The sequence below is a fragment of the Topomyia yanbarensis genome, chromosome 2 (assembly GCF_030247195.1).
Source record: "Topomyia yanbarensis strain Yona2022 chromosome 2, ASM3024719v1, whole genome shotgun sequence".
NCBI classification, from domain to species: Eukaryota; Metazoa; Arthropoda; class Insecta; order Diptera; family Culicidae; genus Topomyia; species Topomyia yanbarensis.
In genome coordinates this window covers 300,657,511-300,673,534 of record NC_080671.1, presented here as the reverse complement: position 1 = coordinate 300,673,534, position 16,024 = coordinate 300,657,511, and the positions used below count along the sequence as shown (strand labels likewise).

General features: G+C 38.5%; 1 protein-coding gene and 1 long non-coding RNA gene across 16 annotated transcripts in view; one reads left to right on the top strand and one right to left on the bottom strand.

Moving 5' to 3' along the window:
• Positions 1-16,024, bottom strand: part of LOC131683361 (cytospin-A-like) — a 258,651-nt gene that overhangs the window by 23,080 nt on the left and 219,547 nt on the right. For 13 of the 15 annotated variants that reach the window (XR_009304514.1, XM_058965273.1, XM_058965272.1 and 10 more), the window contains 3 exons: positions 15,728-15,879; positions 3,143-3,286; positions 2,656-2,758 (listed from right to left, as the gene is read on the bottom strand). Coding sequence is in view for 14 of the 15 variants with exons in the window: in XM_058965273.1 (XP_058821256.1) it covers positions 2,656-2,758; positions 3,143-3,286; positions 15,728-15,879 (399 nt within the window). In the remaining variant the exon portion in view is untranslated. The remainder of the gene's footprint in view (positions 1-2,655; positions 2,759-3,142; positions 3,287-15,727; positions 15,880-16,024) is intronic. The other 2 variants (XM_058965285.1, XM_058965286.1) reach the window with 1 other exon arrangement.
• On the top strand, positions 4,095-4,590 carry LOC131683368 (uncharacterized). Its single transcript, XR_009304515.1, has 3 exons — positions 4,095-4,209; positions 4,272-4,340; positions 4,418-4,590. It is a non-coding gene; the product is annotated as an uncharacterized LOC131683368 (long non-coding RNA).

The window sequence follows — 16,024 nt, the reverse complement described above, 5'->3', positions numbered from 1 at the left end:
GACTTACTAAAGGTAATTTTCGTAAAACATTCATATCATGTGAGAACGAAAACCCATTAAGGATATTCATTACAATGCATTGGAAGAGAGAAAATTACGGTTTTAAATAGTAAATTTTATTTTAAATGTTTTCCTTTTTGCTCATCATACCGAAACAAAACATAAGAAATTGTTTTAAAACCATGGCGGGCAATGACAGCCAACTGAAGCTTTTCAATAGCATTAGTAGTGCCAATATTAGGCTTTCAAATTTGACATTTGCACGCTGCTGCTATTTAATAGCATTAGTACTGCAGAGACGAGCTGTCTGTCTTTGCACAGTAATAGCACTATATTTCGCCTTTTCTGGCATAACATCAGCATTATATCAGTATTTCGGGCTTCACGGCTCTTTAAGACAGCTTTATATCGTGATCTAAAGCAGATATTAGGCTACGTTATAATGCTTCTTGGCTACTTGGGTGGAGCTTTCTAGGAATACCGTACAAGCAGTGATGTACCGCTGGGAAGAATTCCACCTTACCGGGTTTTTATTTTTGGGTTTTAACCAGGTTTTTCCCCAACCCATTTTAATCCGGCCGAAACATGGGTTTTTTTGTTTAACCAAATTTGTGATGTCCATGTGACGTTTTTTTAATGTAGCGACCGAAAATGAAAGTCGCAATGATAAAACATTATTAATCAATATTAATTCGTCAAAAGGGCGAAAGTGTTTTTTGTAAACAAACTTGTTTCGCTCATTAGTCTGCTGCAGAATGGAATTTCATGAAAAATATGCGTTAATGTAAATTTTTACCCTTCGTAGGAGTAATTTCAATTGTTTTCTGCTTTGAAATTATAGTAAATTAAGAGAAACCATCAAAATAAAAGTTTGTTTACAAATCTTATTCGCCCTTTTGCAAATTTAATATGAATATGCTTCGCAAAACCCACTTCAAATATCTTAGAATTTAACAATCGAATATACATCCCAAGCGTAAAAATCGGACAGAGATCCTTCAGTATAGTAATCGCTCATAATGTTTTCATCCGTAAAAATAACCAAGGATGAACCTCCAGTATAATTCGCTCACAGGAAAATCCGTATAACATTCAGTGGTGTAGCCAGGGGGGATTTGGGGGCTATTTATTTGGTGCACATTGCACGAATGTTATCGTTGATAACGAAATTATTTTTCGTGAATGAAACAAAATATTTCGTTTATGTATGTTTGTGTATATTACGAACGATTTCGTTGGTCGCAAAGAGCAAGTAAAGGCGCTATAACCTAGGCTTATTAGGCAGGGACAGGTGTAAATACCTCTGTCCCATCCCATAGGACCAAAGGAGTGACATTAACCTTCTTAGCAAAGTCACTCCCAACGATTTATTATATCTCCTCCAAACTGAAACAGTCGGTACGGTTGTCCTCGTTTCTTCCTCCTTTAAGATTCAAAACAAATCGTTAGATTATTCATTAAATGAATAATTTAATTGCCGTCTATTTTTGAAACATCTTTAAACCCGTTAGGCCTAGCCGTTTTAATATTTGCGACATATGAAAATATGCTTCAAATATTCAAATATGCTTAAAATATTGCTTCAAATATTAATTGATAAGAAAAACACTACAGAATAACTGCAGTGTTTTCCAGGATGCTTTTCAATACTGGCTGTGTAAGGGTTAGAATAGAATAGAATAGAATTATGAACGATTTCGTTGGTCGCACGAATTTATTTTTGTTCATCTTAGAAAAGCTTTCGTACACACAGAAAAAAATTATTGGTAAAAATAAGAGTGTTCCGCTCTTTGCAAAAAACAACCACCGCCAACTATTAGGTTAAAAGTAAAATTTTTAAATTTATCAAGAATAATAATCAAAGTAAAAGTTTTCCTTTTAAGCAAATGAAGAATAGTACTGAAAACAAAAGTTTTATTTAGTTGTTTTTTGCTAAGAATGAAAAACTTATTTTTACCAAAAAAATTTTCTGTGTGTATTTATTAGCATTTTTTCATGCGACCTTTTAAAATCGATGTTAGATAATACTGCTTTTTTAAAAAAATTAGTACATGAAAATCGAGGTTCAAGAAATCTTCTTGAAACCGGCAGACACGGATACGGTTATTGGCTATTTGACCGTTGTGATGATCAACAATTATCTGATGTATAGCAACGATACCCTATTCTATCTCTATTGAAGCACTTTTGATTTTGACGGTTTTACGAATGGTGTTCGTAAATATTTTAAAAGCTTTCGTATATATTAACGATCAATTCGTTTTCCTAATGAAGCCGATTCGTAATAAGCCAGCGAAAGTCATTTCGTGGTTTTTACGAAAAACTCAGAATAAAAAATAAGTGTTCCAATAGAACTACGAATGATTCATCAAGTGTACGAAAAATTCGTTTAAAATCAAAATACATACATACTGCTCATTACACAAGTACACTAACAAAATCTTCAAAATTAAAAAAAAAATAACTGGATGCTTAACGATAATTTTTTTTGTATATTTGTGAATTTCTTAAAAGCTAAATATTAGTACAGTATTTTTCAAATATGCTGGCAAAAATAAAGTATCTCAAAAGTTAAAAATACTACTATGCAATACAACGTTAATCTACAACTACGGCACATGTTGCTTTAGTCTGAGGTCCTACATTCTCGCTTACCTGTGGAATTGTTCTTGGGGTTACTACTAATGTTGCTTCCAACCGTAGGCTGTTGTTGTTCACGCAGAGGGCTTTTGGCGTTTACTGATGATATCGTGTGAAGCTGAATGGGGATCAAAGCAGAGTCTCAATTAAAAAAAAAACACGAATAAAGTGATGTATAAAGAAACCTAGACAAAATTTTTAATAGGACGTAAGTAATATTGAGAGCCTCTCTTTGTTTACTTTCTCTTTCGTTTAATACGACGTCATTACAACACTTTGCACTAATGTTCCAGTGCATATCGAAAGCCGACGGTTTTTACTAGAATATTATGCAAAGAGTAGAGTAGTAAATGTTGAAATGGCCGAGTAATGAACAGAAGAGAAAGACCCCAAAGAGAATCTCTCTTTGTTACTTACGTCCTATTGAAAATTTTCTCTAGAAACATTGGATACAAAAGAGCAATTTTACTAGTATAAACCATGAAAATGTAGATATGCTTACCACACTATTGGTTTCACCACCATTGTGAAGGCCAGCGTTTTTCGGACTATTGGTGTTTATCATCGTTGGATTGACAATTGTGTCAGGTGGTATGCTATTAATACTGGAATTTGAGCTGCATCGTGAATCGGCAGACACCTTAGCCTAAACGATATACATGTAAATAAGATGGAAAGTATAAAAATTATCGTTAGTGTCTGTATTATAATATGTACGAGTACAATTCTTGACAGAGAACCACAGACCAACGATTTTTCTTCGTGAAAACGATTTTTCTTCGTCGCACTCGTGAAAACTGAAATTCACGTTGAGATAGTCCCCATTCGCAGCGTCGCAATCGCTTAGTGTTTAAAAAATAGTGAGTATTCCGAGCAAAGTTGAACATCAAAATTACGGCAAGTAATCATATTTTGAAGCCAACATATCAAAATGAAACCTTATTTTAATCTCCATTCTATACTTGTAACGAGTACATTATTGTAAATATGTAAATGTATATAGTTCTGTAGTTATAATTTAACTTAGTTTTGTTTAATATTATTAATATTTAATTTTCGTTATTCATGTTTACCGCGTTCATAAAATCGAGCTGCTACGGTAGCGCGAGAGAGACTTCTTTAAAATAGACTTGCTATAATCCACTTGAGTTACCACCGTTCTTCGCACGCGCCAATTTGTAGTTTGCTTTGCCTAGCGTCGCTACCGATGGGAGTGTAATTTGGCTACCGAAAGAGGCTATCGACCTTATCAAGAGTTCACGAACCCTTGCATCCTTCGGTGAAGAGTCTGTTTCACTCTGATGGCTGGCAAGCGACGGGCTGGCACACTTGAAGCCACCCGTAGAAATGAGATGCTGTTATGCAGCTGGGGAAACTCGGGACTGTTAATGCGAATTCGAGAATGTCGCTATTGTCCACTTCGTGGAAAATACGTCAGATCCGCTAGCGAAGACCTTCAAACCGCGGTTAATCTGAGGATTTTCAAAGCCCAATAAACCACTTTGAACTAATCAGTGGAAGAGGCAAGAGTGGTTCGTCATTTGTTCGCGCCGTGATGTGTTCAGCGTGGTAATTAAATTCGGCCTTAAAAGTTTCACCCAGTTCAATAATCAGTTTCCCTTCCCTAACAGAATAGCAATTGATAGTGAAACCCAAATTAGCTTGGCGATTCTTGTGTGCGCACCGAAGAAGATTTTAAGGTAAACCCGTAATTTTGGTTACCAAAAAAATGTGCTTGTGCTTATTTGTTCCCGTGCAACGGCAATCTATTTCACAGGTTCGTGGCAGCCGTCGAACGTCCAAAGCATCACATCTCCTCGTTGGTAACCACTCTTGACCCCACGGTTCGTCTCAAGGTTGGTCCCGGTGGTACACGTGGCCGGAAGAAGGCAGCATCCGTCAAACCGCGCCTTGGCAGGACCATTCGACTACCGAAACGCAGTACCAGCACACCCAGTACATTTTCCGGTGACGACCGCCAGCAGTCCACGAATCGGCGGTGAAGATTATCGTCGTACACTAGGCGCGATCAGGAGTGATCGCACATCGCATCAGCAGCAGCAGCAGTAGAAGGAATCGCCGTCTCCCGCCCAACATCGTCACGTAAAACCTAGGTCGTGAGTAGAGTGTTTTTATGTTTGTGATGTCCATGCGCATGGGGTCACCGTGGCTCGCCCATATAGATTGCCGTTCAATTAGCACAGCACTGAACAAAGCACACCTCGAGAGGACGCACAATAGGTAGTATTGCGTCGCACTAGATAGGAGAGAGGATGATTGAAGGGAAGGGAAAACTGCCTAGCTAGGTCGAAACGAATATCGGAATGAGAAACTGAAGGAGGATTGTATAAATAAATGTATTGATGTAGCGAAAATGTGCTGTTTGCGATATAGCAGAAAAATGCATCCCGTAGGGTAAATGTACTGATTGTCGTCTTGGTGAAGTTTTTCAGTTCTAGTTAAATCGTGTCGTGTTAGTTTTTTTGGTTGTTTGTTCTTTTACTGGGGAGGTTGGCCCCGATACCATCCGGAATCACTCTCTAGTCGAACTCTGGTTGATCGAATTGGCGGTTTGGACTTTGCCAGTGATGATAACAACCCGCGAGTGTAATCTTTGTTTCGGAATAAATTCGCATTAGCCGTTTCGGATTATCTTTGGCTCGTATAGCACGCGGATCATCGACGCGGACGGACTGTGTCTCCAGCTAACTTGCTTCCTTCCTAAAGAGAGGAAAACCAGAACCTTCTCCCGAGGGGTCTCACTAGGCCGGGCAGCTCTATAACAGGTGGGTGGTCTCTCAACTGAGAGTGGCGCATAAACCACCCACTTACCTACCTCGGAGGCTCGTTAGGCTGGCCAGTTACATACTAGGCAAATATGACATCAAATTTTCACCTCATTTTGCCGTACGTTTCTTAAAATTATATATTGTTCATATTTTTTTACAAAACATCAAATTGAATAATTATTTTGTTATCAACAAATATTTTCTACATCTCAATGAATTTTTAATTTGCTCTCACTGATAGCAGGAATAATTTTCTGTTTGAGGTCATAGAACAATTTTTTTGTTCTGATTTTGATCTTTTACATAATCGTTAATATGACTTAAAGGATAAAACCCTGAGTAATAATTGCCGGCAACATAACAACACACTGCTCACATAAACGAGGCTTGATCAGCTTGATGATACTCTGCAAATGAGTCAAAATCTTCCAAGTGTGCAAACAATTTTTCGTCGGTCGAGCCTTTTTTGAGAATTTTTTAATGGGTTCAAAACGATAAATAAAACAATTCAAACAACTTTTTTTTTTCGAAATTCGAATTATTTTTTTCAAAGCTATGGCTATTTACTTTTTGCCTTTCTCGTCTAGAAAGATTATGCAATCGGTTGGAACTCCGAGTTTTTAACCCCTTTTACCATTCGACTCAGTTCGTCGAGATCGGAAAAAGTCTGTATGTGTGTATATGTGTATGTATGTACTTGTCAAATAATCTCATCGATTTCTCTCAGAGATGGTTGGACTGATTTGCGCAAACTTAGTTTAAAATGAAAGGTAACAACCTTCCCATTGGTCGCTATAGAATTTTTTATTGATCCGACTTTCGGTTCCGGAGTTACCGGTTGAAGAGTACGATCGCGCTGCAAATTCCCATATAAACTGGTACCACCATGATGCCCAAATGATGCAATACATATTGAATTGTGTGCAACATGACTTGGATTTGCGTGTTTAGATCAATAATGACTCATCGAAGTTGCTTTGACCACATTGGCCACCTTTGACGGTTCTTGATGTCCCCAACTTGCCAAGTCCTTAAGTTAATGTCATACCTATTTCTCAGCGAATAATTAACCGATTTTTACAAACGTGGTCTCACGGATGAAAGAGCGTGTTTTTTCAAACTAGTGTCTAGCTACACTTTGAATGAAATGTAGTCTAACGTACTAACGTCTTGCCTACTCGAAACGAGTTTTTTCACCTTCGCAGAACCATTTACGTTTAAGCATTCTTTTACAAGAATCGAAATTTTCTGCTTGCTGACGTCGTTTTTGCTATTTGATAAAAATAACGTAAAACTATAGTTCGCAGCTCCTTCAGTATACATTGTTTCCGAGCAGTTTGCTGTTATTGGAGAAGAATGTTGAGTTTCGCATTGACAGTGGCACTTTCGCTACGTTACAAAGAATTCGGTTTTGTGCAATCTATAAGTTTAGTCATGATAGAATTCAATGGCTCGATACTTTGCATCTTCCAGCCACACATCCATAGCACATTCGAGCCGCTACAAGCAGATAATTCATCTTCCGATAGGCCGGTGCAGTGTTTCGGACGTTTGGCCTAATGGATATTTGGCATAATAATGAGGGTTGAGGGACATTTGGCATTAGGGACGTTTGGCATAATGGACATTTGGCATAATACTTATTGGGGAGTGAATCCAAATTTATCATAATCAACTTTCATCATATATATATTTTATTTCGTTACTTTAACATAGAATGAACGGAAAAAAATGTTTCATGTATGAATCACACTATCTATAACTAGTTAGATGAATCACCAAGAAAAAATTCTGAAGATAGAAACATTTGAACATACTTTTAGGCTCCTTTGGATTACGTGATGTAAATTTAGTCCCATTTGCTATGGGTCTCCTATGCAGATGGGACTGTTATACGTATCACGGCAGTTTAACCCATTAATAACATGTGCAAATGTGCCTATCTTCACTCGTTTTTTTGTGGTGATATATCTAAGTACTAATAGATTGCGTGATTCACATGACATGGAATTTTTTTGAGTTGATTCCAAATTACGAAATAAAACATCGTATGCATGACAAAAGTTGATTATGATAATTTAGAATTCACTCTCCTATAAGAATTATGCCAAATGTCCATTATGCCAAACGTCCATTATGCCAAATGTCCCTTAATCCCCAATAGGTATTATGCCAAATGTCCCTACCTCGCAATAAGCATTATGCCAAATGTCCATTATGCCAAACCCGTTATCCCAAACGTCCATTATGCCGTACACCCAATTTAAATCTGTTTGACCCAGTGACAACCACATTCGTGTAAAGGTAAATATTCCCTCTGTATAAAAAAGGATTTAAATGTGGAAAATCGTCAAATCGTGTGTAGAGAACAAATGATAATGTAATAAAACTAAAACAAATAAATAAATAATTGTAATAAATAAAACTAATGAAATAAATCGAACTATTACAATTTGTATATAATGATTTAACACATATTAATAGTTATCTAGCTTTCTATGAAGCCATTTATTAATTGATTATATTCCTTCATACATGTTGGGACTGCAGTCAGTAAATGATCAAAGCGTGCGAACATTTTATTTATTTATTAACAGATTAAGGCCGAAGTGGCCTGTGCCGTATACAAAAGATTCCTCCATTCCACTCGGTCCATGGCCGCGCGTCGCCAACCACGCAGTCTGCGAAGGGTCCGCAAATCGTCTTCCACCTGGTCGATCCATCGTGCTCGCTGCGCGCCACGTCTTCTTGTACCGGTCGGATTGCAATTGAGAACCGTTTTCACCGGGCTATTGTCCGACATTCTGGCTACGTGCCCGACCCACCGTAGTCGTCCGATTTTCGCGGTATGACAGATGGGCGGCTCCCCCAACAGCTGATGCAACTCATGGTTCATTCGCCGTCTCCATGTGCCGTCTTCCATCTGCACTCCACCGTAGATGGTACGCAGCACTTTCCGTTCGAATACACCAAGTGCGCGTTGGTCCTCCACGAGCATGGTCCAGGTCTCGTGCCCGTAGAGAACTACCGGTCTAATTAGCGTCTTGTAGATGGTCAACTTCGTGCGACGGCGAACTCTGTTCGACCGAAGTGTCTTGCGGAGGCCAAAGTAAGCACGATTTCCTGCCACGATGCGTCTACGAATCTCTCTGCTGGTATCATTGTCGGCGGTCACCAGTGAGCCCAAGTACACGAACTCTTCAACCACCTCGATTTCGTCGCCACCGATGCAAATTCGAAGCGGGCGATTCTCATTTTCTTCTCGTGAACCTCTTCCTATCATGTACTTTGTCTTCGACGTGTTGATGGCAAGTCCGACGCGCTTGGCTTCTCTTTTCAGTCTGATGTAGGCTTCCTCCATCTTCTCAAAGTTTCGTGCAATAATATCAACGTCATCGGCGAAGCCAAGTAGCTGAACGGACTTTGTGAAAATCGTACCACTCGTGTCGATCCCTGCTCTTCTTATTACACCTTCCAGCGCGATGTTGAATAACAGACACGAGAGACCATCACCTTGCCGTAACCCTCTGCGTGATTCGAAGGGACTCGAGAGCGGTGCGAACATACCATGTTTAGATGGGTTAGCAACGAACTTGGTATGAAAATTGATTCACTTGAAGAAATTCAGAAAGAACAGTTCAGTTTTTCCATTGCGCAGAATTTAGGTTCGGTCACTACATTGGCGCAGTCGAAGCTCTGGAAGGTGAGTTAAATGAATTAAAACGCCTACAAGAACAAAAAAAAATTGTTTCGCAAATGTGAATGTGAGCGAGTGGTCTCACAGATTGAGGATAATTTCAGTATCGTGCGATAGGTCACTAATACTGTTAAATTACAGATTCTTGCGAAAGGTCAAGATCCTGTCACAAGTACCGTTGAATTACAGATTCTTGCGAAAGGTCAAGATCCTGTCACGAGTACTGTTAAACTAGACTCTTGCGAAAGGTCAAGACCCTGTTTTCTAACGTTGCTTCCGCGGTTGGTTGGACAGCTCACAAAATTCGCCTGACTTAGGGGCAAATTAACAAAAAAAGAGAGAAAAGATCATACTCTTGCGATAGGCCAAGATATGAACACACCCACTTTAATTTCGATAAATATGTTACCTTGTCAACCGTTCTCTTAGTGATCATCAGCTCATTTTCAAAAGTACATGTAATGTTCATATAAAAGAATAGGTTTTTCAATGAAGTAATGGAACTGTGATTACTTCCATACATTGTAGATTCTTGCGATAGGTCAAGATTCTGTTTTTAACATTGCTTCCGCGATTAATCGAGCAGCTGTTGAAATTTGCTTGGCTCAAGAGCAAATTATAATTAAAAAAAGAAGAAGAAGAAGTACCTTCTTTTGTGATGTTGTCTTGCCAACCGTTTTTCTTGGTGCTACATAATTCTCAAACTTAGATGGAATGTTCATATTATTTTTAAATAATGGGTTCTCCATGAAGTGAAAGATTTTTTTGCCTCGATATATTACAGAAAGGCGTAATAATGAAGCCGCAAAAATTGTCGGTGTTGCAACGCTATCAAAAGAGCGCAAAGCTGAATGCACTCACACAAGAACTACAGGACGAGAAAATGCTCAACGCACAATTAGCTGAGGAATTAAAGAAGATCCGCGAAGAAAAGAATGCACTTGAAGCGAACATTGGAATACTCCGTACGGCTACTGATAAAGACAACAATGATGATAGTGTTGCTGATTTTGAGAAAGAAGTGGGACTGTCAAGTACTAGACGTGAGACCAGCTGTCGGTCTCCTCCATCAGTGTCCCCGAATGCAAACCGTTAGCGGACGACGAAGAAATCCACCGTCACACTTTCGAGCTTTGGAAAGACCTTTTGGTAGATTCATTGAAATTAGCGGGTATTGCTGACGAAACAACAATGTTCACAATTTTCAAAGTCAAAGCTGGTCAACGCTTATTGGAGATATTTAGAAACACGAAGTCCGAAGAGGGAGCACCGGATCCCGTCTCTGAACCATTTAAAAATGCTTTATACCGTTTAAAATCCTATTTCGGGTCAGGCTCCGATGTCATGCTGCAGCGTCGTAAATTGGCGTTGATGGTACAGAAACCAGGTGAATCCGATTTAACATATATCACGAGAGTTGGGTCCACCGCTCGTCTATGTGACTTCGGCGCTGAGAAAGAATTCGAAGAGATTATCGGGACTATCGCAGAACATGCGTGCAGCAAGGAGGTACGCACTACAGCTTTAAAGATATTAAATCGCAAATGAACGTTTACTGATCTCGTCGATAAGGTTCGTGAAATCGAAGCAATACGCATTAACGAGGAATTCTTAAAAAAACATGGTAAATTCGAACAAGGAATTATAGCACCGGTCAGCGCTGATTTTCCCACCAATACAGATCGTCACCGAAAAAAATTATCAGCGCTTTGAAACTCGTGGTAAACCCTACCGACGCAATCAGACATATCGAGGTGAATTACGTTACAAGCAAACGGATAGATCGAGCAACTCCAGAAACGGGGAATTCAGTCGCCGCGAATTTTACAGAAATACTGATCCTAATCATGGAGATCGATGTTGGAGATGCAGTAGTGTATACCACAGATCATCAGAATGCGAAGCTCTAGACAAAATTTGCAGAAGATGCGGGCAAATCGGCCATATTCAACGTGCATGTCGTTACAGAACTACAGACAGAAAAAGGCCGGCTGATGAAAATAGCGGAGAATTGAATAAAAAGCCGTTAAAGATAGCAACCGTAGAGAAAATGGAGGAAATTCTTTCAACAGTTGAACCTGATGTGAGTGATTCAAATGATAATTAAAAATTGCAATATTGTAGCTTAGTTTTCTAATAATGTAACTAAATAATGAACTCAAATAAAAATAAATATTTCAATGGTGATAGATAATGAAGTCTGAACCAAATCGTGTGGAAATAATAGCATCAATTGCTGAATGTACTGATGGAAGTATAATTGCAGCAAGAGTGGCTGGAATGCATTGCGAATTCTTAATAGATTCGGGAGCTCAAGTCAACACATTTATAGAAGATATGTTCTATAAGCTAAGAAGTAACTCTCAATATAGCTCTGGGATTTTCAATATTCAAAAAGGTTCCGACCGCCCTTTGAAAGCATATGCTACAGAAGGTGAAATAAATGTGTCGGCCACATTCGAAGCCTATTTATATATATCTGAGAATAGACCGGTTCTGTTGGAAAGATTTTATGTCGTTAAAGCGTTTCGTGCACTGCTAAGCAGATCAACAACTACAAGGTAAAATGAATAGATTTGATTAACGGGTCTCGATACTTTTCATAAAATCAATTGTAGGTACAGCGTTCTGATGCTTGGTCTGAGTGTCCCAATATCAGTGGAATCAAACACGAAATTCTGCTTCCACTTTGACGATATAGCTTCAATCAATATGAATGAAAAATTTCCCAAGTTTAACATTCCTCCAGTAAAGATCAATTACAACAAGTCAGAATTGCCGTGTCGTAATATTTACATGAATATCCCACAAGCAATGAAACCGCTTGTTGAAACCAGGCTCAAACATCTGGTAGCTGCTGATATAATTGAGAGAGTTTCAGAGAACATGGACACATCGTTCTGTTCATCCATGCTTGTTGTCCCAAAGGGTAAAGATGATATTCGTTTGGTGATTGATCTCCGAGGACCAAATCGTTATATCTACAGAACACCGTTTTGTATGCCAACTCTTGAAACTATTCTCGCAGATCTTCATGGAGCAACATGGTTTTCGACAATTGACCTGTCAAATGCGTTTTTCCACATTGAACTCGACGAGGGCTCCAGACACCTTACGAACTTTTTCACGGAATTCGGCATGTTTCGTTGTGTGAGACTTCCGTTTGGGTTATGCAATGCCCCAGATCTATTCCAGGAAACGTTACAGAGGATAATTCTACATGAGTGCAAAGGCGTGAAGAATTACTTAGACGACATCTTAGTGTATGGCAAAACAAAGGAGGAACACGACGCCAACTTAAAAGGGGTGTTAGCTCGCCTGGAAGAACATAATGTACGATTGAATAAGTCAAAGTGCGTATTTGCAAGTCAAAAGGTGAGGTACATTGGCTTTATCCTAACGCCGGAAGGATGGATGGTTCAAAATGAAAAGATGGAGGCGATTAAGAACTTCAGAACTCCTGCTACTTGTTCGGAAGTAAAAAGTTTCCTAGGTTTGATAACATTTATGGACAAATTCATTGTTCATAGAGCGGAAAGAACGAAACATTTACGCGCTTTAGCCAATTCTAACAAATTTTTATGGACAGAAGCTGAGAATGATGAGTTTATTTCTTTGCAAAATAATTTATTAAGTAACATCAAGCAGCTCGGATATTATAGCGCAACCGATGTGACTGAACTATATGTCGACACATCTCCAATTGGTTTGGGAGCTATCCTTGTTCAGTTCAACGAAAAACAAGTCCCAAGAATTATCGCTTGCGCTTCTAAAACACTTACTCCAGTCGAACAACGATATCCACATACACAAAAAGAAGCTTTGGCTGTAGTTTGGGGTGTAGAACGTTTTTCTTACTATCTCTTGAGTAAATCCTTCGTCATAAGAACAAATTCAGCTGCAAATGAATTTATTTTCAACGCCAATCATCGTCTTGGAAAAAGAGCTTTATCGCGAGCAGAAGCATGGGTACTACGACTTCAGCCATATGAATATGTTATCGAACGAGTACCGGGAGATTATAATGTAGCAGACTGTTTGTCAAGGTTGATCCGCCAGTCGCAAGTTGCCATACCTTTCGAGGAAGATAATGAGAATCATTATCTCTATGCTTTGGATGCTGGGTGTATGGAAATTACATGGAATGATATAGAATCGCGTACAGAAACAGATGATGAACTACAGGAGTTGCTTGCAGCAATGCAGTCAGGCCGATGGCCAGACAAGTTACGAAAATTCGAAGCACAGAAAAAAAATCTACATCATTTTGGCAACCTGATATTTAAAGATGATCGTGTTATTCTACCACATGCATTACGCCGGAAAGCAATGCTATCTGCACATGGGGGTCACGTTGGTGAAGTAGCAATGAAGAGAATTATGCGAGAATTTTTCTGGTGGCCAGGGATGTCATCGGAAGTAGAGAAGTTTGTGAAAGCCTGTGAGACATGTTTGTTGCTATCTAGAAAGAACCCTCCCTTGCCTCTGTCCAGTAGAGAGCTTCCGAATGGTCCATGGGAGATTATTCAGATCGATTTCTTGACAATTCCTAGTTTTGGATCAGGTAGGGGTCGAGTGCTATTGTTTATCTTTTTTTAAAGCTTATTAGTGAATATTGGTATAGGTGAATTCTTGGTCGTTGTTGACATATATTCCCGATATTTGGCCATAGTTGAAATGAAACACATGAACGCTGAGAGCACAAATGCAGCATTGTGTGAAATATTCAAACTTTGGGGATGCCCAATGATAATACAAAGTGACAATGGTCCACCATTTCAGAGTTCTGCTTTCAACGATTTTTGGACAGCAAAAGGAGTCAATATACGAAAAGCGGTGCCTCTAAGTCCACAGTCTAACGGATCAGTAGAGAGACAAAATCAGGGGCTCATCAAGGCAATGGCTGCTTCTAAAATTGATCGTGTTAACTGGAGATATGCTATGCAACAATATGTTCATAATCATAACACTTTGGTGCCACATTCGAGATTAGGTGTAACGCCTTTCGAGCTGATGGTTGGGTGGAAATATCGAGGTACATTCCCAAGTCTTTGGGGTAACTCGAAAAACACGATCCTTGATCGAATCGATCTACGTGACAAAGATGCAGAAGCTAAACTGACCAGCAAAAAGTATGCAGATTTCAAGCGAGGAGCAAAGGAGTCAGATATCAAAACTGGCGACACAGTACTGTTGGCACAATCTAAACGATGTAAGACAGATTCTACTTTTTCAGCCGAGCGGTATAAGGTAATAGCTAGGGACGGTGCGAAGATTATAGTAATGAGTAAAAATGGTATACAATATGCACGCAATATCCAGGAAGTGAAAAAGGCTATCGAATGTATGAGTGAAGAAGCAAACAAACTATCGGATGAATTTCTCGATATTCCAACGGATACTGCAGTGGAATTATCAGACGGAAATCCAGATATATCGCTTAAGTTTTCGTCTTCTAGAGATTTGCGCAGAAGAGATACTATCAAAAGACCAGCGAAATATGACGATAAATTTATATATAATGTTTTTCTTTAGAGTAGACACGAAGGCGAATGTAGAGAACAAATGATAATGTAATAAAACTAAAACAAATAAATAAATAATTGTAATAAATAAAACTAATGAAATAAATCGAACTATTACAATTTGTATATAATGATTTAACACATATTAATAGTTATCTAGCTTTCTATGAAGCCATTTATTAATTGATTATATTCCTTCATACATGTTGGGACTGCAGTCAGTAAATGATCAAAGCGTGCGAACATACCATGTTTAGATGGGTTAGCAACGAACTTGGTATGAAAATTGATTCACTTGAAGAAATTCAGGAAGAACAGTTCAGTTTTTCCATTGCGCAGAATTTAGGTTCGGTCACTACATCGTGCATTTGAATTTATTTTAGCATTAATTTACAAACATTTTAATTCATGAAACTATGTTGTAGGTCCTATATTTCCGGAGAAAACCATGGTTAATCGTGTCGCGAAACAAGAAACGCCGCATCAGTACACGACGGCTTTCGGAAAAACGCATTCCAGCGAAAGTGATTTCCAAACGCCTTAGTTGTTTTCTGTGGTATTTAACGTTATCATTAATTTTAAAAAAGTTTGACCAAAGAAATATTGCATAAACATTCGAATCTCATCTTATCGGCAAAGTAGCAAATTAGTTTTATCGACAATCTTGGAATATCGACCAACGAATTTACGAAAAAAAAAAATTAACAAATAGGTATCTGAGACCGCTATATATGTTATTTGTTAAGTGAGTGTTTATTGAAGCATTTTGTTTATTGAATTGCAAAACATGATTTAAAACCTTCGCGAAGCTTTTTTCTCTGACTAATGGTTGATATAAGCAAGAACAAATATCATTATCTTGAAATTTTCTAACCATTTTTGTACTGGAAATAAACTTAAACTCATGATAATGCATTTTCTTTATATCATTTTTTGCATTTTTTATGTTTATTTGCAACGACAACCTGTTAGCGTAAGCTTCATATCAGGTTAAGGAAATGCAATACGGAAGACATTTAACAGAATTAACTTTTTAATCGTGAAATGAATGGTACTTCTATTTATTTTTTACTTACCTGTTTGGCGGAATTTTCGATACTCTCAATTAGACTTTTCACCGACAAGCGAGAGTCTTGTCGCTGTATGGCTGATTTTTGCTGTCGCCTCACAGCCATCTCTTGTTGAACTGTATTGAAGATGGATTGGTGGGATTCCGTTGATGCGACTACTGTAATGAAAGTATGCGTCTTTACTATTATGCTTGACTACCTTGGATTCGGACTATTACAAATTTTATTACATTTCTATAACATTGGTGAAATGTAAACATTGAAACTGGAAAGATGGTGTATTACCCAGAAATACCACAGCAT